General features: G+C 43.7%; 2 protein-coding genes across 3 annotated transcripts; one reads left to right on the top strand and one right to left on the bottom strand.

Annotated features, from left to right (window-relative positions):
• The first annotated feature begins 7,136 nt into the window (after positions 1 to 7,136).
• LOC133924646 (remorin-like) lies at positions 7,137 to 11,896 on the top strand. 2 transcript variants are annotated; one of them, XM_062370276.1, is made up of 6 exons: positions 7,139 to 7,270; positions 7,307 to 7,430; positions 10,279 to 10,344; positions 10,419 to 10,506; positions 11,051 to 11,132; positions 11,364 to 11,896. In XM_062370276.1, the coding sequence occupies exons 1-6, from the start codon at positions 7,217 to 7,219 to the stop codon at positions 11,562 to 11,564; spliced, it is 615 nt and encodes a 204-aa protein (XP_062226260.1). In that variant the 5' UTR covers positions 7,139 to 7,216; the 3' UTR covers positions 11,565 to 11,896. The 2 variants fall into 2 exon arrangements, with proteins under 2 accessions (XP_062226259.1, XP_062226260.1); XM_062370275.1 differs by having other exon boundaries at positions 7,137 to 7,430.
• Positions 11,897 to 23,889: 11,993 nt separating this feature from the next.
• On the bottom strand, positions 23,890 to 27,118 carry LOC133924645 (transcription factor LAF1-like). Its single transcript, XM_062370274.1, has 3 exons — positions 26,859 to 27,118; positions 26,505 to 26,634; positions 23,890 to 24,961 (listed from the first exon to the last, which is right to left on the bottom strand). The coding sequence occupies exons 1-3, from the start codon at positions 26,992 to 26,994 to the stop codon at positions 24,394 to 24,396; spliced, it is 834 nt and encodes a 277-aa protein (XP_062226258.1). The 5' UTR covers positions 26,995 to 27,118; the 3' UTR covers positions 23,890 to 24,393.
• Positions 27,119 to 27,512: the final 394 nt, after the last annotated feature.

Below are 27,512 nucleotides of genomic sequence, written 5' to 3'. Positions count from 1 at the left end.
GCTATCAAAAAGGTGGCACGTATCTTGCCTTGAGCTTGACTGGTATCGTGAGACGAAGGGATCGGTGCATGTGTATATCAAGGTTTAGCCGATAACTCGGGAGTCAACATGTTCTGCTAGGGACCACTATTAATTTTGGGTTGGAGAGGGTTTTCGAGTCGTAGCCGTTTGTACATGAACCTAACGGGTCACATACTTAACAAGTTGTAACAAAACATGTGAATTGGATTCGTATATGGGTTTTAATTGGATTGTGATCCATGAGACTTAAGGGACTCTAAACGTGGGAGCCTATTGGCGAGCTCTATATAAGGAGAGGCATGGGTAGGACGTGCTAAGGTTGAGCTACTCCAAAACTCTAGCCACATCCTTCTACATGATCTCTCAAAAGCCTAGCCGCGCATGCGGTGCTAGCACATCGGTAGAACATCGGCGCTCGGTGTTTCTGCCCAGTACGTGTGGATATCGTAGAGGCGCCACTGCTATTACGGCGCTGATCTTCTCGGCAAGTTGATCGCGACGTGTTCGGGACTGGTCGTCGGCCGTGATGAACTGGTCGACGTACCTGCTCGTCTAATCGAGGAGCACAACGTGATCACTCGAATCTGGTTGGACAGCACGACATGACCTCTCAAAATTGGTTGAGGACACGACAGATTTGATCGGGAACTGGTCAAGGAGCACGCCCACTTGCTCAGAGTTGGTCGGGGAGCGTGACCACCTGCGTGGGGCTTGTCATGGATCTGATCGAAAAGCTGCTCGAGGAGTTTGACACACACGACGTTGGATTGGTCTACTCTAACTCGCGGGGGAGGTTCATAAGCCAAGACTGGGCTGAATCGATCAAGGCGATCGGGAAGTAGTTGGCCATGATTTTCCTGTAACCTCCTGCGACCTGCACTATAGTGGTGTAGATTTGCAAAATCTCCTCGGGGTTGGTCGAGCAATCGTACTTTTCGACTAGGACTGGCTGAAACTTGTCTGGCTAGTGCACCTATCACAATCGGGCTGATAGGACGTTGCACCCTGTTTCATAATGGGGAGTCACCTGCTAATGGGCAATAGCGCATGCTTGGGGAGATAGACGACGATCACATGGTCCTAGAGATAGGATGGAGGAATTTGACACCTCCCTGAGTGGGGAAGGCGAGTGGTATGGCTGCTTGGCCTTTTCCTGCTCTCGTTGGACGTAGTCCTCCTGTTCTCATGTGGCCACCTGGCTCTGGATCATGCTGTGAAGGTCGTGTTGGTGCAGAGAGTCACGTAGGTCAAAGGATTGGTTGTCTCGACACGATGGGGGTCTCCGAGCGCTCCTCGTTAACGAGAAAGGATAGGATCTTTCCTGTCATGTGGGTTGCCACGATTCTTGGCGATCGTGACCTTCATTAGTTCTAGCGACAGACGTGGTGTTTGCCGCTGTAGTTTGGCGTCGAGCGAGGTCACATAACCATGGCACAACTAGCGAACCATCTGGTATTGCTACTAGTGGGTAGCTAAGAAGTATTCACATAGTTTGCAGATTCTGTGCAGTCGTCATAGCCTCATAATCGAGCTGTCGAGCGCAAAGTGGCGACATATCACTAGGGGGGAGCCCCCGGCATTCGTGCAGCGTGACACCCTTGGTGATGCCGCTGCCAAAGATCGGGTCCTCTTCGGTAGCTCCTCCGAGCGACACTGTAGTAGTTGGAGTTGTGCCAGAGAGTCTCCATGTTCGGCGCCGGCCTGGTTCCCCTCTAGGCGCGTGACCTGGGGATTATCATCGACATCCGGAATACGGGAGCCTCCGCTGCCCCCTATTGCATGAATTGTCATGCAAACTTCCCGTTGGGCCTCAGAACCCTAGGACTTCGATTAGGTGTAGCATTCCTGGAGCACACCAGGCGCATCTTGGTCGTATCCCGTGACTAACACCTCACGATGATCGGGGTCCTCAGAACAGGACTCATCATTTACTGTGGATCTGGCCATGGGTAGCCTAATCTAATCTTTAACATCTACCAAAATGCAGACACACGTCCCCCTACCTTGCACGGCAACTACTGAGGGTTAATCCCTGATAATGATTCCAGAGTGTACCAGTCGGTGGACGCGTAAACAATACTTGCAACATTCATGTGCTTGTGATGGACTAAAGAACACAAATGGGTATCCAGGTTCAGGTCTCCCGAAGGGTAACAACCCTACGTCCTGTGTATTTTGTTAAAGAGTTTGTGAACTGGTTACAGATGAGTTTTTTTGTTCTTGCCCTCCTTCCCTTACAAACCGAATCCTCCCATCTTTATATATTAGAGAAAATGAGAACTTACAAGTGGACTCTGTTTAGTAGACCCATGCATGGCTAGATATTCTGTTCTTCGATCATCCTCATAGAGAACTTGGTGAACCCAACTTGCCCTGAGAGCTCTGCACACCCGTCCCATCAGTGGCACATCGCCATACTTGCCTCCCCCGATCGCTCGGCCTGTCCCATCGTCGTGTGCTGTAGGATCGTCTACCAAGCCACCATATCCCTGTGCCTCACGATTCTACCTGCAAAATCATCCACTTGACTAGTCGTTCTGCAGATCCTGTCCTATTCGTCGTGTGACGCAAGCCGGTCCGCAACACCCCACTCCATAGCTATTAATGCTACGGGATGAGGCACTGCCCATCTGCGCTTGCCATAACTTTATTCGCTGGAGGAGGTACTTCGGGAATGAAAACACTTGAGTAGACATCAATAAATATGATTAGATAGATTAGGTATATGTGTCCCGCGATCAGGGAATTTTTTGGTACATGAGATGCCGAATACACATGCAAAATTGCAAATACGTTGATATTTGTCTATTTTAGTAAATATAGTCTCGTATGTTGTATACTTTTGGTTTTGCCCATATAATATGTTGAGTATGCATACAGGTCTACTTTACACATTACAGGATTCATAGTCCATACGTCGTTGGATGCAACTACAAGACTGTTCTGAATGAGTTGTTGCTGGTACCATCTCCAGCAATGCACATAACTAGAAAGAGCTGGCACCGGGAATAACGCAAGTCCAGGTGTCTTGGCTCATACATAAAACATTAGCCTCGCATCATAGCTCCATCTGTAAACCCTGCCTGTAGGAAGGTAGACAACACATTCAGAACATCTTTATCAATAAAAAGTAGCGAACAATTCAGCCCACGCACGGAATTGGAAGTGCGCATTTTCTAAACATCGTGGAGTCATCAGAACGTCAGAACAGTTGAGAAACGAGAAGAAAATCTCCAGAAGGCACCACGACAGGCTGTGCCAGGTGGTGCTGGTACGCAGCTGAAAACAACCCCCTTCCTCTGACTCCAAAACGGATTGAGGGCCGAAGAAGCCAACAAATATGGTGAGACTGACATAGGGATTCGGATGCACGAGGTAGAGCCTGATGAATTCCAAATGGGCAAAGCTTGTGGCTGCAGCGTATCAGCATGGATCTTAAGCTGAAGGAAACCAATAGTAATGCATATTTGCAAAGGAATTGCAGAAGGGATGGGCGATGGGATTGGTGGCTTGCCGACACGTTTCGCTTTCGAGCTGCGGTATCCCGCGATGCATCCAGCATGCCGGAGGGACCCGTGAAGATGTGGATGCAGGATTTTTAGAACTTGCCTTGCCTGCCGTGCCTTGTGTGCTTCAGTGTTTTTTTTTGTTTTTTTTTTTTGCGAGGAGTGTGCTTCAGTATTAGTGGTAAACAAAATCAGGCCTACCAAGCAGTAGCCTTCAAACTGATGCGTTTCTATGCGTTTCTATGAGCCATATCTATCTCACTGTGTTTTATCTCTTCAGCTTTGTTCTATGCGGTAATAAATTTCGAAACTTTTGGGAAGATTAGGTCACAGTCCTGACCTCCTGATCCACCCAGTTTGGTTAAAAAGGGGACAGCGAGGTTGAAGATGAAGAACAACAAGAAGGCAGCGACGGATGATGATATAACGAGACTGTGATGCCTGTGTAGTCCCGATTCCATACGTACATGCCGAAGGCATTCGAAGGAAATACGTATCAAATATAACTAGTTGTTTAAGTAAGATTCACTTGTTTATCGCTCCGTCGGTTTCGCCATAATTGAACGCATCGCGTAGACGCGTAGCTGTGGCCTGTGGCTGCACTCCCCGGTCACCAGCAAAGCATCTTCTGTTCTTGTCCATTTGTCTGCTAAAAATGACTGTCCAACGCAGCGTTGGACAGTTGCACACAAGGCCCCTTTGTTTTAGAACGAAAAGGTTTAGTTGGCCAGCTATTCTATGACTTGGCAATGGTACAGCTATCGGAATCAAACTCAGATAAAAGAAAAAAAAAATTCCATTAATAACTTCACTTTAACGATGAAAATCCACCAATAACTTATAAACAGCGTTGTTCGTGCAGGAAAACTTTGGAGCTTGGCCATATTTTGGCCACGTACTACCAAACAAGTATGCGCAGACTGCATACTGTATTCTGGCAAACGTGTTTCCCCTGGTCTCGTCTCCGAATACGAGGATTCCCAATCAATCCAGTCCAGCTTCAACCTGGCTAGCTACCGGAGGTAACCGAGCCCCAGCCGTGGCCCATGCCGCGGCGCGGCATGTGGATTAGCCCACCTCGCGTGGAAACCGCCCAAAACCGCGCGTTTTCCCGTGCCGAAAGCGCCGTGGAGTACACTTGTCTGCCGGACGTGGGCGCGCGCCCCCGCTCCTCGGGGAACGGCCGTAACGGTGGCCAGGTTGGTGTTTGCCGTCCCGGCCCGGTGGTACCAGCCGTGGGACGGACGCGTTTAGGCAGAACAATAGCCGATAGGAACAACGATTCGGCAAGGCTACGGACTGCCCAATGGAGAACGGCTTTAAAATCAACGATGCAAGGAAGGAAGGATATCACCGATGGCAGGGGCGGACTCGCGTTCAATGCTAGGTACATATGGTATTAAATAATTTTTTATTTTTCAGTAATATATACTAGACTCATAAAATATTTCTTAATCTAACAAATAAGATACTCGAACGTCTGATACTGATATTTTGCCTTTTTTGTTCTGATCCACCGCTAACCGACGGTCCTCGCTCCTCGCACCCAGACCAGCGACGTCACCGTCAACATTGATGCCGCCCCGCGGTTTCGCCACGTTTACCAGCTAAGCTACGGAGCGGGCAGCGGCCATACGATGATGATGAGAACGTTGTTGGCATGGTGGCGACGCGCGTCGTGCAACGGCCACCAGAGTCGCCGCGCTCACGGGATCCGAGCTCCCAGCGCCGCGGGGCCGGCGCGCGGGCCACCTCGTCACCAGAGCGCGATCGCGTTGGCCGCGCCTCCTGCGCCCGCCTGGCTACGAGGGTCCACGAGCCGTGTCGCCGTCACGTATGCGCCCCTGGGTTTCTTGCCGACGCTTCTTTAACCACAGACCACAGTGGCTTACGGCGCGCATCATCTGATCTCGGCCACTCGATTCGGATGTCGACAATCGTTATTTGTTTACCCACCCCTAAGCTCGAGTATTTCCATAACTAATCACATGGACAAGCACAAAGCTTCCGTGATTTTTACAAGAGTCAACACTAATCTTTTTCCTGCGAAAGCAGTAATATTTATTTACGAAAAAACACTGATACTTTTGGAGTAACCATACAGCGATCGTAAATAAAATTCAGACAATCTATAATCGTTTTTGCCACGAGTAACTACGGGCCGTACCACAGAATACGGAGACTCTGTGCAACACCTAAACAAGATCATTTCCTTGATACCACAAGACAAAGTTTTTTTTTCATTGAATAAAATTAAAGTATTATTGGTTGTTACAAACTCATCGGTCCTAGGTTTAATCTCTGGATCGACCAAGACTTACCACCAAACGTCTGCTCGGTTGGCGGTGCATGTCGTAAAGCACACTGTCTAGTGTCTTGTCTTTTCTTAACTGAATGAATCTCTTAGTATAATTCTTTTAAAAAGTTGTAAATCATTGTTTTGTTATTAGAATCACTAGATAGAAAGTAATTGAGATATTCACAATAAATAAATAAATATAATCCTTAGTTTTGTGGACACTAACTACAGGTAAATTACAATGATCAGATCATTTTTTTTTGCATAATAAGTGATAAAAAGTAATCGTAGCTGAATTTTGCCTTGTGTGGAGAATAGTATATGTATTGGGTTGCAAGATAGTTGTTCACGGTTGTAGACTGGTTGTGTGTTTCTATATCATGTTCTAAAAATTAAACCATAAAAAAAAATCTTTGCACCTAATATCTTGCAATTGGTAAACAATTCACTTTGAGGACTACCATTCTTTTGAGATTATTGAAAACCTAGTATGCAATTACATTTTTTTCATGTATCATCAATTTTATATAAGATACAATGTTCAAGTGTTTAGAATAAGAGAGAGATTTATTTCAAACAAATAGAGCGGGAACGGCAAATTTAATAGCCAGCTCACCTTGATTAACCTCTAATTACATATATTAACTTAATACCAATTTTATTTAACGGCTAAGAAACTGGGGCCCTAAAAATTGGGAGGCATGTACAATCTCCCACCCTGAACTTGCTCATCGACGGGCCTTAACTACTCAGTAGTTTAATTTCCTCCATCGATAATACGCGCGTTATCAACTTTCCCTCTTCCCTTGATTTCCTCCGCGGATAATACGCGTGTTATCAACTTTCCCTCTTCCCTTGACCCGTTCCCGTGCGGCCTAAACAACTCACCAGCTCCAGCTTCGTCCAGACACTAGCAACGAGTCGGGTTGTCATGGACAGTATACACAGTCTGATTATATCAAGTGAAGTTATGTTTGTTAAAAACAATATTTAGTTAGTTATACTTTTGTAAATAAGTTAAACTGAATTTTATTTAGTTGATAAAATATAAAGCCGTATGAACGGATGCAAAGTTGAGACTGTTATCGTTTATTTGCATGAAGTGGCTTTATGATATTAATAAATAGATTTGTCTATGTAAGCGAATATATGAGTTAACATTTATCAGATCAGACTATAAACATATATTTATATTTATAAAATTAGCCTGAAATAATATATAAAAATAACTACACATATTTCTGTTTTAATCAACCCGCCCAAATTACTCAAATGTGAACACCATACCCTATTAGTACGCGCCCCCCACGCTTGTACGCACGGCGCAGGTAGCTCCCACGCGCACACAACAACAACAACAGCAGCTAAGCTAAGCCCACCAGACAGCAACATGGTCGAGGAGGAGGCCAAGAAGGTGGAGGGGGAGGTGACCCCGGATCCCGAGGCGGCGCCCGCGGCCACCGCGCCAGCGCCCGCGGAGCTGGAGGCGGAGGCGGCAAAGGAGGACGTTGCCGAGGAGAAGGCCGTCATCCCCGTGACCGAGCCACCGGCCGCGGAGGAGAAGCCGCCGGCCGACGACTCCAAGGCTCTCGCCATCGTCGAGAGTGAGTACTTCTTGTTCTGCCTTTTTTTTCTTTCCTCTTGTACCGGAAGGCTTGCTATGGAAAGGTGGTGGTGTGCTAGGAATTAGGACCAAATTTTCCTCTGTGTGCTTGCTTCGTCTCTGTACTTTCTGGTAGCTGTACAGTAGCAGTGCTATGTACCTGTGATCCTTGAACTTGAACGTTGCCTTGCTTTCCTTTTCTTGGTCTGTGGTTTGTTGTTGACATGATTATTTGTTGGTGGTTGTGAAACTGAAACCTATACTGGAATCCTTTTCTTGTGATTATTTGGTGGTTGTTGACGTGATTATTTGGTTGTGGTTGCGAAACATATTTCTTCCTAGAAATTCAGATGTGTTTTTTTCTTTTGTATCGGTTGCAAATTTAATTGTTTTGGTCTGTGTCCTTTGTATCTGACATACTCTGTGAGCACCTTTTCGCGTGTGAAATTTCTCTGAACCTATCTTTGCATATAAAATATGAAGTTTATTAGAGTAAATTTCGCAAAACTATAGATACTTTGATAAAATTATCGTAAAACTACGTATTTAAGTAATAGTTTTACAAAGCTACAAATTTAATGCCAATTTTATCACAGAACTACAGATTTTTGACAAAATTATCGCAAAATTACAGATTTAGACATTTTTATAAAACTACAAATTTCGCGCCTATGATTCTATGCAGACTTGTTAACCTGATGAATTGGTCTCGTTTGCAGTCAGATAAACTCTTTGACGGTCCGTTTCATGAGCTGATATTTGTTATGAGACTGTAAGCGAGACCTAATCGTCATGGTAACGGGGCTGAGAACAACTCCTCTAGAATTTGCAGTTGTACGATAAAATCGGTGCTAAATCTGTAATTTTGTGAAATTGTTGTTTAAGTCTGTAGCTTTACGATAATTTTACCAAAGTATTAGTAGTTTTGTGATAAAATCAACATTAAATCTATACTATTACTTAAATCTGTAGTTTTACGATAATTTTATCAAAGTATATGTAGTTTTGCGAAATTTACTCATTTTATTAGAACCCTTGATCAACTTCTAAGTACTCAAGTTCCATCTTGCTAAACGGTTTTCCTTTTGCTAGAGTTAGTCGTTGCTGCAAAGCACTGTGGAGCGATTATTTGTCCAGTTCTGCAGGGTTTTTTTTTTTGGGGGGGGGGGGGGGATGTTTGATTCTAGACGTGTAGTATTAACTTTGCTTGCAATTTATCTTTACTGAAACATCAGATTGCAATTCAGAAAAGATGGTATTTGGAACTTTCATGAATTATTCACTCCCCCCCCCCCCCCCCACCTTTTGCCCTTTCTTGCTCTGCCTTTATCCTTCTTCTATCTTTATCCATCCGAGTTTCCTTTTAACACTTTATAGAAACATTTAAATTTGTATGCTGGGAGAAAAAGAATCAGACAGAAACAAAGGCGCATAAATAACAACTTCCCACTGGGCCTTGACTTATTTCTTCTGTATTATCTGACAGTTCTTGCTTACTTCTTCAAATCATGTAGGAATTATTTGGATGTTCGAACGGACAAAATTCTGTTAATTTCTCCCCACTTTCTGCTACTGAATTTAGATTGGTGCATGTCACTAGTACAGAAATAATGGTGTGATGAATTTTACTGTAATCTTCTTCGGAAAGGAATATAGTATCATATTGAAATGGCACATCACAGTTTAGACTTTACAGCAGCTTGACAGTTCGTTTTTGTTGCTGGTACGTACAACACCGGTTCCTTGCATAGCTGGGCAAATGATGAAATCATGTGCTCTGAAGCATTCAATTTCCCTGACAATTAAGACATAATAAATGTTAAAGCCATGGAAATTCAATGTATGGTACTATTTTTTAAGTTTTAGTTGGCTAAACTGAACACAAACAAGTAACTAATGGAACATTATGGGTGGCTAAATATGAGCTGGCAAACCAGGCAACTTTTGCTCCCCACTTGTGTAATTTATCTCATCTATGATTTTGATCCATCTTTTGCGATCTCTTATTCTACAAAACCCAATTACTCGTGAATAAACAGTACCTTGCAGGAACTATCTTATTTGAAGGTGAGAAAACTCTGCAAGATGACAAGATACTTGGTTATAAGCTAAACCTTGTGTCCCACACATAGTAGCTCGTTTTACTGTACCAACCCATATTCTAGAAAGGGAAATTTCTAAGAAAATGTTTGTCACAGCGCAAATTTTTAGATGAAGGTTCACGTCATAAACAATTGCATCTGCTAGTTCTATGAAATTATTTTTGCACTAACCAGCTAGAGACCCGGTCAAGGATCTTCTGACATTTGATGCTCAAAGTTGGTATAGTATGTCATCATTGGGTCATTCCTTTCCCGAAAGAGCTGGAGTAGGCCTCTACAGTTACTATCTTTCCTTTTTTAGCTGATGTTGTTTAGAATTAGATAATCCTACACAGGTAGGGACGTACTAGTCAAACAAGAGCACGGGAAATGTGCAGTCTTACTCATCATTTTGAAAAAAAGTGCAGTCTTACTCACTACACAAGCTATCTGAGCGGCAGTTACAAAAAGAGCCTCGATTGAAATACGTTACATTCTATCCGATTATTTAACTATTCTCAGAAGTAGAGCCTGCATGCTCATACGAAGATAGTAGCATAGCGCCGTAGATTATATATTGCTCTGGGATGCTAATGGGTTGCATCTAATCATTGATCAATATACAAACAGTTGATAACTTCTTTCTTCTATACAAAAAATGTTCATCAAATTTTGTTCATGAGTCATGAATTTAATTTGTGCACAGAAGCAAGCATGTTTATGTATCACTCATACATAATTCTCTGTTTTTCCACTTACCAGAACCAGAGGTTGCAGATGAACCTGCTGCTGAGAAGTCTGCACCTGAGAAGCAAGGGGGCTCCAATGATAGAGGTAAGTATTGAATAATTCCCTTCTTGTTATCGACTACAACTTTGCCTACTTACAACCTAAAAACTGGTCTCCAGATATCGCTCTTGCAAGGGTGGAAACGGAGAAGAGGAACTCCTTGATAAAAGCATGGGAGGAGAATGAGAAGACAAAAGCTGAGAACAAGTATGTTGCTTACTTATATTTATACTTCAATATGCTTTTTTTTAAGAACATATGATGGCTTGCGCATCTTTGCTTTATAGGTGGGAGGAAAAGGTTATACAACCAGCTATTAATGAAAATGCATGAAAGGACACCCTCTCCATACATAAACACAAGTAGTCACAACCTTCAACCAAAACTACAACCTGCCTTGTCAGTAGAACCATTATTTATCCGTTACAGCACATGTACATGTTGCCAAAGCATTCTTCAGTCATTTATAATTGTTTCATCCAGGGAATCAGAATCTCTTCACAACTTGTCATAAATGATATTTCTAGCATTGCTCCCAGGACAGTGTAAATATATAAATCCTGTATAGTTCAAACCATAATGAGAAAATACTTGAGAGAGCAAGTAGGATTACAGAGTTCGTAAATTGGGACACTATATGAAAACACTATACATCTGATATATGTTCTTAAAATCCACTACAAGTTGATATATTCGTTAAGGAAATGATGTGGAAATTCCTAACTTGAATCATTTGGCACAATTGTCACAGGGCTGCTAAGAAATTATCTGCTATTCTTTCATGGGAGAACACAAAGAAAGCGAACATAGAAGCTCAACTGAAGAAGATCGAGGTAATTTTAGTATCTACTTTTTTTTTTGCCTTTTTTCCTTTGGAGGAAGAATTCTGTTCTTGCCTGGTTGGTGCGCTTATTAAATTTTAAGCATTTCTCATATTCGAATAGATACTTGATGCACTGATAACAAGGACAGAGAAAAGAATAGCTTGAATAGAATTATATAAGTCATTCTCCTGAATATGCCATGCTATGAACTATATCTTATACAAATTTACACACATCCAGGAGCAACTAGAAAAGAAAAAGGCTGAATACGCTGAGAAAATGAAGAACAAGGCTGCAATCATCCACAAGGAAGCCGAAGAGAAGCGAGCAATGGTCGAGGCAAAGCGTGGTGAGGAAGTCCTGAAGGCCGAGGAGATGTCTGCCAAGTACCGCGCCACCGGCCTTGCTCCCAAGAAACTCATCGGGTGCTTTGGGGTATAAGAAACTTTCGAAGTTACAACGAGCATAAGGAACATCCCAAGTTACAACGAGCAAAAGTGTGAAAACGTTCATATGTGGTTGCTTGCTTCTTTTGCCTGTGTAGTGTGTCTCCGGTGCAAGGAAATCGTTCCTGGTGTGTAAAGTCTACTGTTGCGTATATACACATTACTTCCAAGACAGACGTTTGGTGATGTACATCTTGATGCTTGAAAGCAGCATTCTTATGTGTAGTTAAGAAGTCACATTGTTGTTGTTTTTGTTGACATTTAAACAGACATTTTGTTCTTCTCCTTGTGTTGTTTTTGTTGACATTTAAACAGACATTTTGTTCTTCTCCTTGTGTTATTGTTCCTTGTTGGGTTTAATTGTGTATCTATGTGCATTTGTCATTGTTCTGTAGATCTATACCTTTTCTAATCAACTGAACGGCGCTCGTCTCTGACTGCCTAGCTCCTGACCCGCTCCTGACATAGGTCAGGTTTGGAAAACCTAGTAGTTTCGGTCACTGGCGAATTGTGGAAACTAATTTTTTTTTCCAGACATTCTCCGCTTAAGCTAGCTCTGTACATCAAGGAGGAAGTCGAGCAATGGCGAATGGGTGCTGCTGGTTGCCTCTCTGAGTTATGGCCAATCCAGTAGCCATTCGTATTCTATTTCTGTAGCTTCTCCAGCAGTTCAAGTAGTGGTTGTTTTAGCTCTTTAGTAATTACTGCAACTTAAGCTTTTGGTTGCATAGCTTTGCTATGTGGTTGTGAAACCTTCTTTCATCTTAATATATTGATACGCAAATCTTACGCGTATCCTAGAAAAAATCTTTTCAGATTCCGTGTTCTTTTGACAAATAGAAGTTTAACAGAATTGCAAGCAACGAACAGGTGTCAGTAGATTGTGCGTACCTCCTCCTATCCCGTCGACGTAGGCATCAGGTCAGCCTGTGTCCCGACCTTGCAACCGGCCAGGAGTTCTGAGGGGTAGTGAGGAAGAACGTCGTTCATTGCCCGGCGATCTGGGATCTCAAATTTTATGAAAACCAGATTCCGTAAAACCAGTTTTACCCTGATTTTTTCGAAACCTTTGTTTGTTTCCCGTAAACCCACAAATCCCAGTTTTACCAAGATAAACTATTTCTGGATTTTCACAAAATCAGCTTCTGGCGTCCTCGTTCCCAGCAACCTCCGCTAGGGCGCTCCACATCGAAGGACGAAGTCAACCACGACGAAGCAGGCCCACGAGGCCACGACGTATCAGACGCCAGAAAGGCAGTGAAGCAGAGGAGCGCACTCAGGTGACGCGGCAGCAGGCGCCGACGAGGCCGACGGCCATGAGAGTGGTATCGAGCGCGATGCGGGAAGACATCCATGAGTTTGCCTTCTCCATTTGTTGTATTTGATGATGCTGACAAGAACTCCGATTCTCCGATGCGAGTGTTTTTTCAACGATGTGCTCATCTGCGAGAATCGAGATGCATCAAGAACGGAGTGGCAAGATGAGGAAGATGAACCATTTTGCTCTGTAATGGCCGATGAGGACCAGACACCAGAGAGAGAGAGGAATGGGGGAAGTAAGAGAAATGGGGCAACCATTTTGCTCTTGAATCTTGTGTGTTTTCTTCTTTTGATAGGTGTTCTTGTATCCTATTAACTGAACCAAGCAACTCCCAGTTAAACTCATTTTCATACTCAGTAAACCCAATCTATCATAATAACAACTTAAAACTGCTTTTCCTAAAATTACTCATAAAACACGTTTTATAAAACTAGTTTATTTATCTCTTTCTACCTATAAAACACGAGTTAGTTCATGTATTACCTCGTCTTCTTACTCTTGTCTCATCTAATAAAAATCCTTAAATTCAAGTAATTTACCTATTTTTTTCATCTATTCTCGTCCTCCGGCCTTCCTACCTCGTTACCGAATATAGATATAAAACATGTTTCACTAATAAAAATAAACAAAAAAATTAGAAAAAAATTAACAAACAATCACCTTCTCTTTTTTATTTATATAAAAACAAACTACGACATCGTTCATGACATATTCATTCGGTAGTATCCTCATTGCACATACACATCGTCATACCTTAAGTTTGTATTTAATGTTACTGTGTTCAATATTTATATTTTTGTTACAACACATGACACTTATGTCTTATTTAGCATAGCTTCAGATCTAAGATATTTTAAAGCTGGTCAAATCTAGTTTTAAAAAATCTTGAATTTAGAGTTATAAGTGAATTGATGGTATTTAGTTAAATATTCTGATTTTTATTTTAAATAAAAATAAAAATTTAAATCATTTTATTTTATCACATAAACTCTCAATACAATATGGATGTTAAAGTTAGAATTGCGCCACACATACCTTAGGTATTTTCTATTAATCCAAACAGCCACACTTAAGGTTATCGGGGACTCGCCCACATTTATTGATATATTTTTATGGGATTTTTATTTTTATTTGTTGAGAGAGAGGGGACTCGCCCAATTTGGTGATTTGGTATCGGCTAGCATCTAAAGTGGCCTAGGTGGGCCGACAATGATGGACCTGAATATGTTCACGAATCACGAAGAACAGACTAACAGTTTTGTGCGGTCTGGGTGAACAATGGTATTGTACTCGTTTGGGCTAAAAGATAGATTGGCTCCTCGAGTGTCTGGGCTGAGATTTTATCAGTGAGTGCACAACAATTTGAAAGGGATTGGCACTGGGCACTGGCAATTCGTCATCTTGTTTTTTTTTTTTCAAGATTACAATGGCTTACGTACATACGCATACAGCACCATGCCACCACGTTAACGCATCGGAACACAGTTGTAAATTCAGAATAAACAGTGCCGTATGAGTCGTACAATACATACATATATATTCAGCGCTTGCCACACGGCATTTAGATGTGCGAGTGGTAGAAAGACCATCATATCTACGAAGACAATGATCCTAGAGCGGACCTGCATCCTGCTGATGACAATGATCCTAGTAGAAGGCACATGCATAGATTGGCTGACCAAATGCATATTTTTTTCTTTTCTGTAAGAGTAACTCAGACGACGGCAATAAATGTGCTCCTCGTCGTGCCGGTCCCAGCTCTCCGACCGGTGCACCCGGCACGGCGTGGAAATGGATCAAAACAGGGGGGGGGGGGGGCACTCCACTGCTAGTTGTGGACCTCACTATCACTCCACTGCACGTTTGTTCTTCTTCTTTTTTCTTCTGGACGACCCCTTGGAAGAGGCAGACTGGTCAGATGGCGATCGTGGCTTTGCATCGATCTGACACTCTAGGGTCTCGGTGACCTGTGTGCATTTTTCTGCAAGCTCGAAGAGCTCAGTAGTGCTTCAAACTTCTTTAGTGACCAGCTTCTTGATCATCTTCTGGTCTCTGACCCCCCATCCGGAAGACTATGACCACAGACTCACCCGTGATACTTAAAATAGTATTCCGGTGTTCAATGAAATGCCGAATAAAGTCTCGAAGCGACTTGCCCTGTCGCTATCTAGCCTAATACAGGTCATCCTTGACACCTGGCCGGGTATAGATCCCCTAGAACTTGGCGACAAACTGGTCGAGCAAGTCCTCCTAAGAGTGAACCGACCCACAGAGGAGATTCATAAGCCAGGATCAGGTTGAGCCAGTCAAGATGGTTAGGAAATAATTGACCATGACTTTCCCATGGCCTCTCACAACCCGCACCATGGTGCTATAGATATGCAAGAACTTTTCAAGATTGGTCAAGCGATCAATTTTTTGGTTAGGACCGACCGAAACTTATCCGACCAGCGCACCTCTCGGAGCTAGGAGGATAGAGCGTTGCACTTCGTCCTGTAATGAGGGGTCGCTCGCTAATGGGTGGCGGCATGTGCTCAAAGAAAGAGATGGTGGTCTCGCGGCCCAGGCGACGGGTTGGAGAAATCTGACGCCTCCCTACGAGGGGAAGGTGAGTGGTAGGGATGCTTGCCTTTTTCTAGCTCATGCCGAGCGCAATGTCCCTACTCTCGGTCAGCCCTCTGACCTTGGATCATATCATGGAGATCACATTAGCGAAGAGAGTCGCGCATGTCAGTGGGTTGGCTGTCCCGACGTGACGGGGTCTCCGAGCATTTCCTATTGTGAAGGGAGCACATAATCTTTCCTGCCACGGGGCCTGCTACGAGTCTTGGTGATCGCAACCTTCACCATCACGGTTTGGCGTCGGGCGATCTCAACCAGGAGGGCGAGGCCACGTAGCCATGGGGCTATTGGCGAACCCTCTGGCCTGCTACCGACGGGTGGTTAAGAATCATTTGCACGGTCTGCAGATTCTATGAGGGTGTCATAGCCTCGTAGTCAAGCTGCCGAGTACAAAGCGGTGACATATCACGAGGAGGGGAGCCCTAGCACCCACATGGTGTGACAGCCTAGGTGACGATGACGCTAAAAATTGCACCCTATGTAGGAGTTCCTCTAGATGGCGTTGTAGTTGCTGGGTTGTATCAAAGCGCCTCCCAATTTTAGTGTTAGGTCAGTTTCCCTCTCAGCGCAAGGGATGAGGCTCATTGATAGTACCCAGAGCACGAGGACTTCCACGACCCCCTGCTACATGGTCAGTCATGCAAACTTTATGTTGAGTCTCGAAGCCTTTAGACTGCAATTCGGTATCCTATGCTTGGAGCACACCGAAGTCATCTAGGTCATATCCCATAACGAACACCTCGCTACGACCAGGGTCCTCGAAGCGTGACTCAACGGTTGTCGTGGATCTGACCATGGGTAGCCCAATCAAGTTATTAGCATTTAGTGAAATGTGCCACCCTACCTAGCGCGCCAACTGTCAAGAGTTAATCCCTAATAATACTTCTGGGGTATACCAAACGATGGGTGCGTGATCGATATGTTCGATGTGTGTATGACAAGAACACCAATATTATCTAGGTTCAAGCCTCCTGTGAGATAACAACACTACGTCTTGTGTATTTTTTTTATGGATAGTATAAAATTGTTTATAGATGTGTTCTTCTTTTCTTACAAACTCGATCCTCCCTTTTTATATAGTAGGTGTAGTGTACATATAAACAGACCGTGTCAATAACGTGACCGGTCTAACCCTGATGAAACCAACTACGCCTAGCTAGGGTAGGTATGCAGACTCTACATTGATCGACCGACCTACCGTGTCTCATCGCCTCACGCCGCATGCCCGCCTATGACACCGTCCCATCTGTTGTGCAGCGTCACACCTGTCTATAACATCATCCCATAACATTTAATGATACGAGATGAGACATTGTCCATCTGCACCGGCTAAAACTTAGTTTGCTGGAGGGATACCTGAGTAAGGAAAACACTTGAGTAGATAGAATTTAATACGACTTGATAGGTTAAGATGAAATATCTAACTTCATGACCATAGGGCTAGTTGCGAGAGCCTTACCTAGTCGCACGATAGGGCCACGGTTATTGAAAAATATCTACTACCAGCTATCACTCCCTTGTGTGAACTCCTCCCGACAAGAACCCCTTATTCTATACACCAACATGAAAGTTATAGCAGTTGATACAGTAGCTGCACCAGCAACTATCGATCCTCAAACTAGCACAGTGGTGTACAGGGATATAGTCAGCGGATGCCAACTTTGTTGGAGTCAGACTAATACCATCTTTAGTAGATACTCTAAAAATGTATCATATATAACACTATTACAACATCTCTATTTTCTTTCGCCTCCAACAGCTACCATATTTTATACCTTGCATTACTCTCCTCTCTTCAGACCCACATGTCCATCTCTGTGAACAGTGATAAAGAGGAGAGAGTGTCCTCCAATTTTGGAGTACAAACTCTCCTGCCGCAATACTGTTTCACTAGAAACGGATGCTGCTAGAGGCATTTGCGTAGGAGTGGCCTATCGGCATTTACTGTAGTGCTGAAAAAGGGGGGACTGTAGCAGAGGTGCTAGAGTCGGCCTAAGAGCGCTAGTACTGTCTTGTTTTCCCACCCTTTCTCCACCTGACCCAAAAACTGGCGTGGAACACCAAAGATAGCTGAGCTGGCCACTTTTAGAGTTGCCCTTAGGCTACTACTAATGCTCCATATGAGCTCAGATTAACATTAATATATTATTGACATCATATACTATATCATGGCATATCAGTATATTACATGAACAACATCATCATATAGTATGTTGTGCACATCACAAGAACATCATCCAAAATATGTGAACATTCAAATCAAGCCACACACATGTGAAACAAAATCATCATAGGGATGGGACAGGGGTAGAGGAAGGAGAAGGGGGGGTGGGGGAATCATACTCCTTATTACCAGTAGCAGCACAAAAAGTTCAGGTAGGAGGAGGCCAATATGTCCACTCAATAGAGGGGGAAACAGGTGAGGGAGGTAGATATGTACAAAAGAATGGCAAGATTTAACATCCATCTCATTAAAAGGGAAATAAAGATGCACAAATCGAAACATCATCAGGAAAAACTTGCCTTTTTACCTTTGAGCACAGCAGGAACACGGATTGAATCCTACAATGCAAATTTGAGAAGGAAAAGTGAGCATATGTACCAAAGATCACAAGAGATCTGCATCTAGTAGTAAGAGAATAGAGAGGGAAAGGGATGCGGAAGACCAAAATTAGAAGAAATAACTTGTTTCTTGCTGTGTGCACAAAAATCCCCAAGGAGATGTCATGGCTGCAAGAAAACAAGTAAAGGAAGAGACCACATGTTAGAGGAGGGGTTGAATCAATGAGTACAAAGGAGAGGAGAGGATCTTCGCCATTAAGAGAAGTGTCGCCTCACCTATTGTGTTGACCTGGACGAGGGGAGAGTAGAATGGAGTGAGGTGAGTGAGAACGCGGAGGCTGTGAGAGTAATAAATAAAGGGTATGGCGTGAAGATGGGCAGTAACCCTAAAAACTTCTCGTGTGTCCTCGCTTTGCACGCGCCGAGCCAAAATATTCGCTCTCCCCGTGTGCGCTGCATCGAGCGAGCTAGGCCAAGGAGAAACGCTTGATTTTCTCATTTCCATTGAGCTAGACAAAGCAACACCTTTTGCACCCGATGAGCCAAGGTCAGCCGTCCATACAAGCAACCAAACAATTGGATCTTGCATCCTGCGGGCCTGGCTAGGCCAAATACAAGTAGCCAAGCACAACCTAAATACACATCCGCGTATGATGAAAACTGATGTGATAAGTAATTAAATGTGGAAAGAGAAGAAACTAGTATCTTATAGAAGAAATAAATTAGGCTCAAAATCTAATAACAAGAAACAACCAAATACGCTTTGGAGAAATGTAGTGAGGTAGGTACATGTTCTCATATTTATTTATTAGTCATAGAAAGATCTGTATATACAAGTTAAACTCTTTCAGTACTAGTTTTTTGGACATTAATTAGGTATTTAGTTAGGTAAAAAAACTGATATGGCAAGTAATTTAAGAAGAAGAGAGAATGTGCTTTTTTCTTATAAAAGAAACTAGTTTTTTGAGTAATCTTAGATGACTTTGAGACAATTATTTGTCTTGTGAGACCTCAAGAAATTAGCAACACATATATATACATTAGAAACTTATTTATTAACATCAATTTTTTATTTTCTCGTTCATCTTAAACATCATTTAAGAAACAAAAAATTGAGAGTGACACTTGTAGACATTTTATATTGGCATAGTTGTTTCTAAGGGCAACTCCAGTGGTTGTAGATAGCACCTAGCTCTTATTATTGTGGTATGTAGAGAGAAGAGAAGTGGGTGGGGGTGGAGATGGAGATGAAGCTAACGTAGAGGAAAATCTTTCTCATGTGGAGGAGAATCTTAGAGAGCTAGCTCTTAAGGAAAGAAAATAAGAGATAACTCTAAGTATTGTGAGATATAAGAAATTAGGAATGAAATCTTTTGAGAAGTGTGATGAGAAAAATAAGTGATAGCAGCTGAAGATAAATACTAGAGATACCCTAAGAAGAATTTGTTGTTAAGATGGATAGCCACTACAGAACCGGCTATATATCCGACCCATCACTGCCAGCATCTAATGGGATGGCAGTGATAAAGCATCACTGCCGGTTCAAAAGTCGTGCGGGAAGAATAAGCTAATATGGCTTTGTGAACAGACAATGATAAAGGGCATCACTGCCGGTTGAAGGCTTGAGCCGACAGTGATGCTTCACTATCGGATGAAGGTACCAACCAGCAGTGATACGTGAACTATCACCGACAGTTTTAGCCACGAACCGACAGTGATAGTTCATCAAGTATTACTGCTGGTTCGTGTTATGAACCGACAGTGATAATAAGTATCACTACCGCTCGTGTTATGATATTTCCAACTACTAATTCAATCAATACGGTGACCCTACATGATATTTCAACAAAACTAAATTGGAAAGAGAAAGAATCATGTTTTACCATGAACAACACCGACAACTGCATATATCTCTAAAATACAAACAACGACATGTTCCATCAATTGCGCATCAGTGATCAGTAAGCAGAAAACAGTTTCATTGGCAAAATTACTTCATGCGAAGCAATTCCTGGATTATTTGCCAAAAGCTACTATGTTTGGAGAAATAAGGTGTGCCCCGAGGCATTCATGGAAGCACACTTCCACATAACGTGCTTAGACTCCGTAATCCCCCTATCTAGCAGTACAAGTCGACTACAAACACTCAAAACTCTACCACCAAATTTCACTAATTACTCCAAATGGTACGCTTTGTTACTCGCACCCAACCTAAATCCAAGTCCACAAATCAAATAAATACCGAACCCTTCGTTCCAATACCAATCAAGTAGCAGACATTTTCCATGCCTCTCTCGCCTTGAATCGATGTCGTCGGGGGCAGGCGGCGCCCTCTGTGCACTGTCTCCCACGACCTCGCCAGCGATCTGGTTCCAACGAAGCCACTGCTGCTGTTGGTTGTGGTACTGCGAGGGCTGCTGCTGCCGCTGCACGTACTACTAGTGGGGTGGCTACGATGGTGGCGGCGGTTGCCAATGATGCTGGGGCGGCAGGCCACGGCTGTAGTGGTTAGGGTTTCCCTCTTTTGGCGAGTTCGTGGGTAGGGGGAGGGGAAGCTGGGATAGCTGAAAACTACAAGACTAGGGCAACGACGAACTGGTATAGCAGAAAATTACAAGATGATCCTTCCTTTTTCTTCCGCTATGACTTGGCATCAATTACATGCAAAACATTTCAAATTCAGAAAGTCTAGTCTTCAGTCCAGTTGATTTCAGTCGATGCTGGCTTCAACTGTCGTCACCAGGGTTACGGTTCCATTGTGGGTTATGATTGGAGTGTCTGGGTGAGAGCAACCTTAGAGGAGGACCTAAGGTGGGATGGTGAGGGGACGATGATGTCGTCCTATCCACGTGTTAGGCAAAATGGTGGTGGGTGGTGCTAATGGTGCAGGTAATAAGACCAAGTGGTTAGTAGGTGGCGATGGATCTGGCGCTCCCTAACGGAAAGTAGGGCGTGGAGGAGACAAACAACGATGGTGGTCAGCGAGAGAGCAGGGCTTTTGGCTTGATGTTGAAAAAAAAATGTAAACTGTTGAAAGTCCATCTGACAACTCACAGTTGTCAAGTGAGAAAATTGGGGTTTCAACAGATTTGCTAGAAAGTGCCTGCCTTTCAAATCACAAAAATTATCTTGTATTGCAAACATGGCCTTATATGTGCAAGATGTCACCATATATCACAATTCAATTACCTTAGCTTGTTGACATTACAGTCTTTAATTTGGAATGAGTGCATGTGAACTCAAATCCTTTCTGTCCTTTTCCCCATTTGGTCAAGTCATGTTCTTGTGAATTGTTGATAAATGCTCTATCCAACCATGACAAATCATCATCGTCCACCCATAGTGTTCCATTGCTTGGCGGTGCCAACATCACCTTCACCAATTGTTGTTGTTGATCATAAGAGATCTTTGGTTATGGGTAGATGCACCATATAAGCTATTGTGTGTGAATCTCATTACTTATTTTATTCTCTTTGTCCACTCATGCCTAACCTTACTCTTAGCAAAAGGGAAATTGGCTAAGATCCCTTGCTTTTGTGACATGGGTTTCTCTTCTACTCCAGGAGGATGGATATGCAACGAAACATGCATTCAACCTCATGTGCTTCTAATGTTATCCATGCACACTACAACCTCAGAGATACATGATGTTGGATCCTGACCATGGGTTCTCCTATGCTTCATGTGACAGACACTGGATCAATAGCTAATACATATAGATTACAATAAAATAATACCACAATCATACTTCAAGTATTACTGACACTCCAAGTCTAACCAAGATGTGCCCAAGCTTTGCAAGTCCATGACCGCAAACACAAATATTCAAATAGATTAACACTCTGTAAAGGTGCACAACTTTACCCACACGATATACTTAACTTTGCGCTAGGGATTTGGGGAAGCTCGAGCTCGAGCGTGCGATGATGGCTCACAGGCAAGTGTGATTTGAATCATGTTGCCCCTAACACGCTGGCAGGCAAAGCAAAGTGAGATAGTTGAGGCGCAGGGGACGAGATGTGCGGGAGCATGATGCAGTCATGGGAGAGATCCCTCGCATGCGGGGTCAACGACCATTGGTCGAAGCGTACAGTGTAAGCCTTAACTGCTATTTTGTGGGCGGTCGCAAGGTGGAAGACGAGGTTGAGTCAGCGGGTCCTGTATGTCAGTGAGGAATGAAGGGAAAGCGGATGGGAGCAGAAACACCTTCGCATCAGTGCGAGTATGTGCGAGGATTGGGCCTTGGGCCAAAGCGATGCGGCATGGGGCGAGTTGGTGGGTGGCAGTGTCGGACCAACTAGGTTGTTGTCTTAGGGAGGCCGAAGGCCTTTGGTGGGTTGGACTGACATTATGGGGGGGGGGGGGGAGAGAGAGAGAGAGAGAGAGAGAGAGAGAGAGAGAGAGAGAGAGAAGTTTGGTTGAGTTGGACTAGAGAAGGAATTCGGCCTAAGAAGGAATAGAGGGCAGGGGAGAATTAAGGAATTAGATGGGAATTTGATTTGGGATTTAGAGCAACGATTTGATTTGAATCAGCATTCCAAGAATAAATAACTCTAATAAAACAAGAAATGCATATGATCAATTTAAATGCATGTTTGGATTTTTAAGGCTTTGAATTTGAGGTGAATTTTTGAGACACATAGTTCAATATATACATAGGTGACATACATATGTATATACGAATAGGTATGTCGAATATCTAACTATAGTGTATATATGTATAAGGAGTATACCATATACAGACAGGGTATGCACAACACATATGAGGCAGCTCCAGATATCACAGAACCGAATCAGCAGTACCTAATACACCCGGAATCAAGGAAGTACATACTAGGAAGGTCTAGATTGGTCACCCAACTCGAAACGATCAATATCCAAAACAGATCTATTTACTTGGACATTAAGGAAGATAACTCCCTGTTGACTACGGCTGGATAGGAGTCGATGTACCGCCCCTATATAAGGCAGAAAGGCTGGGGGGAAAAAGAAGAAGTAGAAGGACGAGAGGCAAGCATCAAGACCCTACCAGAGGAGATACTCAGCAACTTTAGCTCTAGGTTAGATTAGATCCGATCTATTCCTTGTAATAGTCTTAGCCACATCGCTTGTACTCGAGATCATCAACGTACAACAGTAACACCCCCACAGGACGTAGGATATTACTCCAATCGGAGGCCAAACCTGTATACATCGTTTGTCTCGTTTCGTGATTAATCTCTGCATTTGAAGGTACCCAGTCAATTTACGAACATATTGTCATAAACTAATCTTCGATAAGGTATATATACATATATATTAACAGCGGGTCAACCTAAACATGTCAAATCATCATGCAACTGTAAAAATCATATTGTAACCATAAAAAAACACAATTTGAGATGTAAAACCCATTCTAAGACCATAAAAACTCATGACCGTGATCATAAAAGCTTCTCACGACCATAAAAACAGTATACTTTCACATGTGAGGTCCGCAGCGTAAAAAATAATAGGATTTTTACAGTTGTGAACATGAGTTTGCTTAGTTTGTTGGCAAGCGTACTAAATAGCTTATTTAACATGCTATGAGTTATATATGTATATATGCTTAAGTTTGATATTAATTTATAAAAATTCAAAATTATAGTGTATTTGGATATCCTCTATGTGCTAAAGCACATGGTGCTACACTTGAGGATTCTGCTCGCATCACTCATTATCAGTACTCAATATTGTACTCATATGTAACCTGAAACCATCAACATGGTGGCACTTTATTTCAAAAGTCACATTTAAGAAGCATCATCGCGACACTAATGGTATATTGATTTACACTCGGTGAAATGTCTAGAAAGAAAGAAACCATTGCATGTTTCAAAATACGGCAAAGTCTTTAGACCAAGTTGCAAACCAGATGGAGGAAGACATTCTTCAGCGATGACAAGCTCTGTTCATGTAAGGATGATGTGCTTTCTACTTTTTTAGCATAGATGGGCTATGCAACATTTTTCTGCCGAGTCGCCACTTGTGGTGGGTGTTTTTTTTATTTTCTCATTTAAATACACTCTATTTCTGTCTTATTGGATTCCGACGGTGCTCCTACCGTTTCCCAAAAAAAAACATGGAATTCTGGCCCTCTTCTGTTATTCTTGTATGTACCGTTCTGAGACCAGAGCGCAGTGGACTACGACCCTCATGAACCCACATATTTGTACTCAACACTACATGCTAAATTTAACTGCACAACCATACAATTTACACTCTCACCTACCGAACACAGATCAACAGAATGCTTCGCGACGAACTGTCTGAAAGAACGCTCGCAAACTCGTGCAGGTCACGCCCAATTGATCCCAAGGAACTCGTTCACGGAGAGCAGGTCACAGAACCCTCGTCCCTGCACGTCCATCTGATCCGCCGTCGCGTCGAACTCCAAGCAGATGCCGCCGTCGCCGAGCCCGTGCAGGGAATCAACTGCGCCGCCCGGCCCGTCGACCTGCACGGACCCCTGGTGGCTCAGGCCCTGGGCCGGACTGCGCCCGCTCACGTCGAAGACACCGGCGTCCAGGCCCGGCGCCGCCAGGCTGGTGCCGTAGTACATGTCGAACCAGTCCGCGAACATGACCTTGGGGAGCACGGGCGCAGGCTCGGTGACGGTGAGGCAGCTGGAGTCGTCGGCCGACGACGACTCGACCGGCTCGGACGAGTCGGAGCTCGCCGGCTGGTTGAGACGTTGGCCGTTGTCGCTGGCGCTCGGGCTCCCGCGGACGTCGGAATCCGCGGGTGGCGCGACTGCCGCGCACCTGGCCTTCGCGCCCTCGACTCGCTTCTTGAGGTACGAGTTCCAGTAGTTCTTCACCTCATTGTCAGTGCGGCCCGGCAGGTGCCGCGCGATCTGAGACCACCTGGAACACAATTTTTTTCCAAAAAACAATGAGCACCAAATTTCTCACCGTGTCAGAGAGGCAGGAATTAAAAAGCTGCACCCTGAATTTACAGTTCGATGAACTTGTTCTGTCGGCGGGGCTAGGACTAGGAACATGCAAATTTTAATCTTTGATAAGGAGTCACGTTTTTGGCATCTCGACATACCTTGTTTACCTTTCTACAATGTATGGAGAAGACGTGACGTGTTCGTAAGGACCATGAAGTCATGAATTAAACTTCAGACTCTCTTTCTTGGGTATAGGATTATGCACGAGGATCCGGTGGACTGCACGCGATTACGGCCGCCCGATTCTCACACGAACAGTTCAGGTCATCTGCTAAACCAACAGCCACAGTAATTTCGGTGCAGTGTCCCTGCTACCGTAGCTGCTACGTGTGCCCGCGTGGGCGTTCGGCGCCAGGTTTCGACCCTGTGCTAGTCGTCGTGACTGCTTAAGCTGCAGTTGCTACTGCAACTGTACAGGAGCCGATCCATAGGATTATATATTGGGCGGTTCAATCTAGAACCAATTATATTGTGAGTACTAATTATATGTCTTTGTTCAGATTGTTAAAGTAGCAGATTTTATAAACCGCATGTGAGCTCCAATTGGCTCGATGGTTGGCATCTGTATTTATAAATCGTTGTACATTGGCTAAAAACGGTATTGTGGTTTTGAGGTATAAAAACGAAACTAAAGTATTCCTCCAGTAAAAAATACTTAATATTTTTGGACATGACATGATCTTTAATGTATAATTTTGACCACTATATTTTAACAAAATATATTTTAAAATATAATAAATTTACAAGATTATTAAAGTACCATTTAAGAAAAATTTACATATAATTATTATATTTCCAAACTAAATATTTTAAAAATTATTGGTGGTCAAAGTTTCAAAATTTTGACAATATCTTATTCAATACGTTAAATATTTGTGACCGGATGGAGTAGTAATGCAGCAAAATGAGGATTACTTGCACCGGGAAGCAGCTGCTACACCTCTCCAAAAGTAGCAGGCATTAGTTTTGCCATTTTGTTCTTCTTTTATCCTTTTGTATTTATTTATTTGGGGGCCTTGAAAGAGGCTCACCGTGACTAAGCACACATTTTATTAATAGGAATAAACGAATGAAACAGATGCTTGTTGTTCACAATCATCGATTGTGCACTCGGAAAAGGTGCAATCGAGTGTCTCGATATGGAGCGTAGATGTCAGGATCAACTCCACCACTTAAAGCGGTCTCCATGGCAAACATCAGCATTTCTCCTTTTCTTCTCACTGATTAAACCCTTTTCTACTCTAAACTCAATTTGCCAGCTTAACCACACTACCAAGCAGACAGACAACCACTAGCAGAGTAAAAGCAAAAAGGGTAGAAAAAGAGAGCGAATAATCTGTGCCCGATTCAATCCGAATGCATGTCAACAGTCAATTACTTTACTCGCCAGTATTAATCCACTTGTTGTAAGGACTAAAGGTGAGGTGAAAAATTAAAATCTGGGCCGTGCTTACTTGTTGCCCAGTGTAGCGTGCAGGTTCATGACGGTTTCCTCTTCTTCCCGGGAGAGCATGCCGTGCTTCAGCCCCGGCCTCAGGTAGTTGATCCATCTCAGCCTGCAGCTCTTGCCGTTGCGCTGCAGCCCTGCACGCGCGGCAATTCACGGAGAATTTCAGTCCACGAGCCAAGGTACATTTCACAAAGACTTCGTTTAAAATCAAACATGCAAGCACGCGGAGTTGAGAGCAGGAACAAGCACCGGAAAAACAAAAGCCTCGTTGCTGCAAACTTAGAGCATGGCGCAATGCGATTTGCTCAATTCCCCTCGAATTCTTCGGAGAGAATTGTGAATTGCATGCTGTTCTTACCGGCCTTGGCGGGGAGGGCGCTCCAGCAGCCGTGGCCGTAGCGGAGGATGTAGTCGCGGAGCTTCTCGTCCTCCTCCGGCGACCACAGGCCCTTCCGGTACTGCACCTTGGGCTTCTGGCACGCCTTGCACCCCATTAGTTAACGGGGGAGAAATGTCACCGCAGGACGACAGCTCCTGGCAGGAAGAACCGAAGAAGGAAAGCGCTACCAGTTCGGAGCCGAAGAGGAGGATTGGGGTGCGCTTGCACTGTGGTGTCGGTCTGAGTTGGTGTGCGAGCAGAGAGCTAGCTGTGCGCAGGACTTTATAGGGCAGGGGCCAATGGTGATATTGTTACCTGTCTTATCGTGAGTTAAAAAAGAGATTATTTCATCGCTCATATTATTATTATTGTTTCCCTATGAGTCGTCCGATCAAAACTCTGCGAGATTACATCTCTCTTCGTTTCTGCAATGCTGCTACCCAGAAGTTCAATAAACTGGGCACCAAAGGCCTGCAAATTGCAGTTTATAAAGTTAGTAGGCACACTTGCAAGATGAGAAGGTAACCGGGTAACCGTGTACATTTTTTTTTCTTCCAGAGTACCCATTCATTTGTGGAGGCATGACTAATTTTATCCATCCATTTTGCTCATATGATATTCATCCATCCGTTA

This window comes from Phragmites australis, chromosome 7, assembly GCF_958298935.1.
Source record: "Phragmites australis chromosome 7, lpPhrAust1.1, whole genome shotgun sequence".
In the NCBI taxonomy this organism is placed as follows: domain Eukaryota; kingdom Viridiplantae; phylum Streptophyta; class Magnoliopsida; order Poales; family Poaceae; genus Phragmites; species Phragmites australis.
This window is presented reverse-complemented; position numbering and strand designations above follow the sequence as displayed.

Excerpts from the sequence above, each read along its gene's own strand:
- LOC133924645 (XM_062370274.1), bottom strand. The coding sequence starts at position 26,994 with ATGGGGTGCAAGGCGTGCCAGAAGCCCAAGGTGCAGTACCGGAAGGGC. Across the intron at positions 26,635-26,858 it reads CGCCCTCCCCGCCAAGGCCG|GGCTGCAGCGCAACGGCAAG; the intron begins GTAAGAACAGCA and ends CCGCGCGTGCAG. Across the intron at positions 24,962-26,504 it reads CACGCTACACTGGGCAACAA|GTGGTCTCAGATCGCGCGGC; the intron begins GTAAGCACGGCC and ends ATTGTGTTCCAG.
- LOC133924646 (XM_062370275.1), top strand. The coding sequence starts at position 7,217 with ATGGTCGAGGAGGAGGCCAAGAAGGTGGAGGGGGAGGTGACCCCGGAT. Across the intron at positions 7,431-10,278 it reads GGCTCTCGCCATCGTCGAGA|AGGTTGCAGATGAACCTGCT; the intron begins GTGAGTACTTCT and ends TACCAGAACCAG. Across the intron at positions 10,507-11,050 it reads AAGACAAAAGCTGAGAACAA|GGCTGCTAAGAAATTATCTG; the intron begins GTATGTTGCTTA and ends CAATTGTCACAG.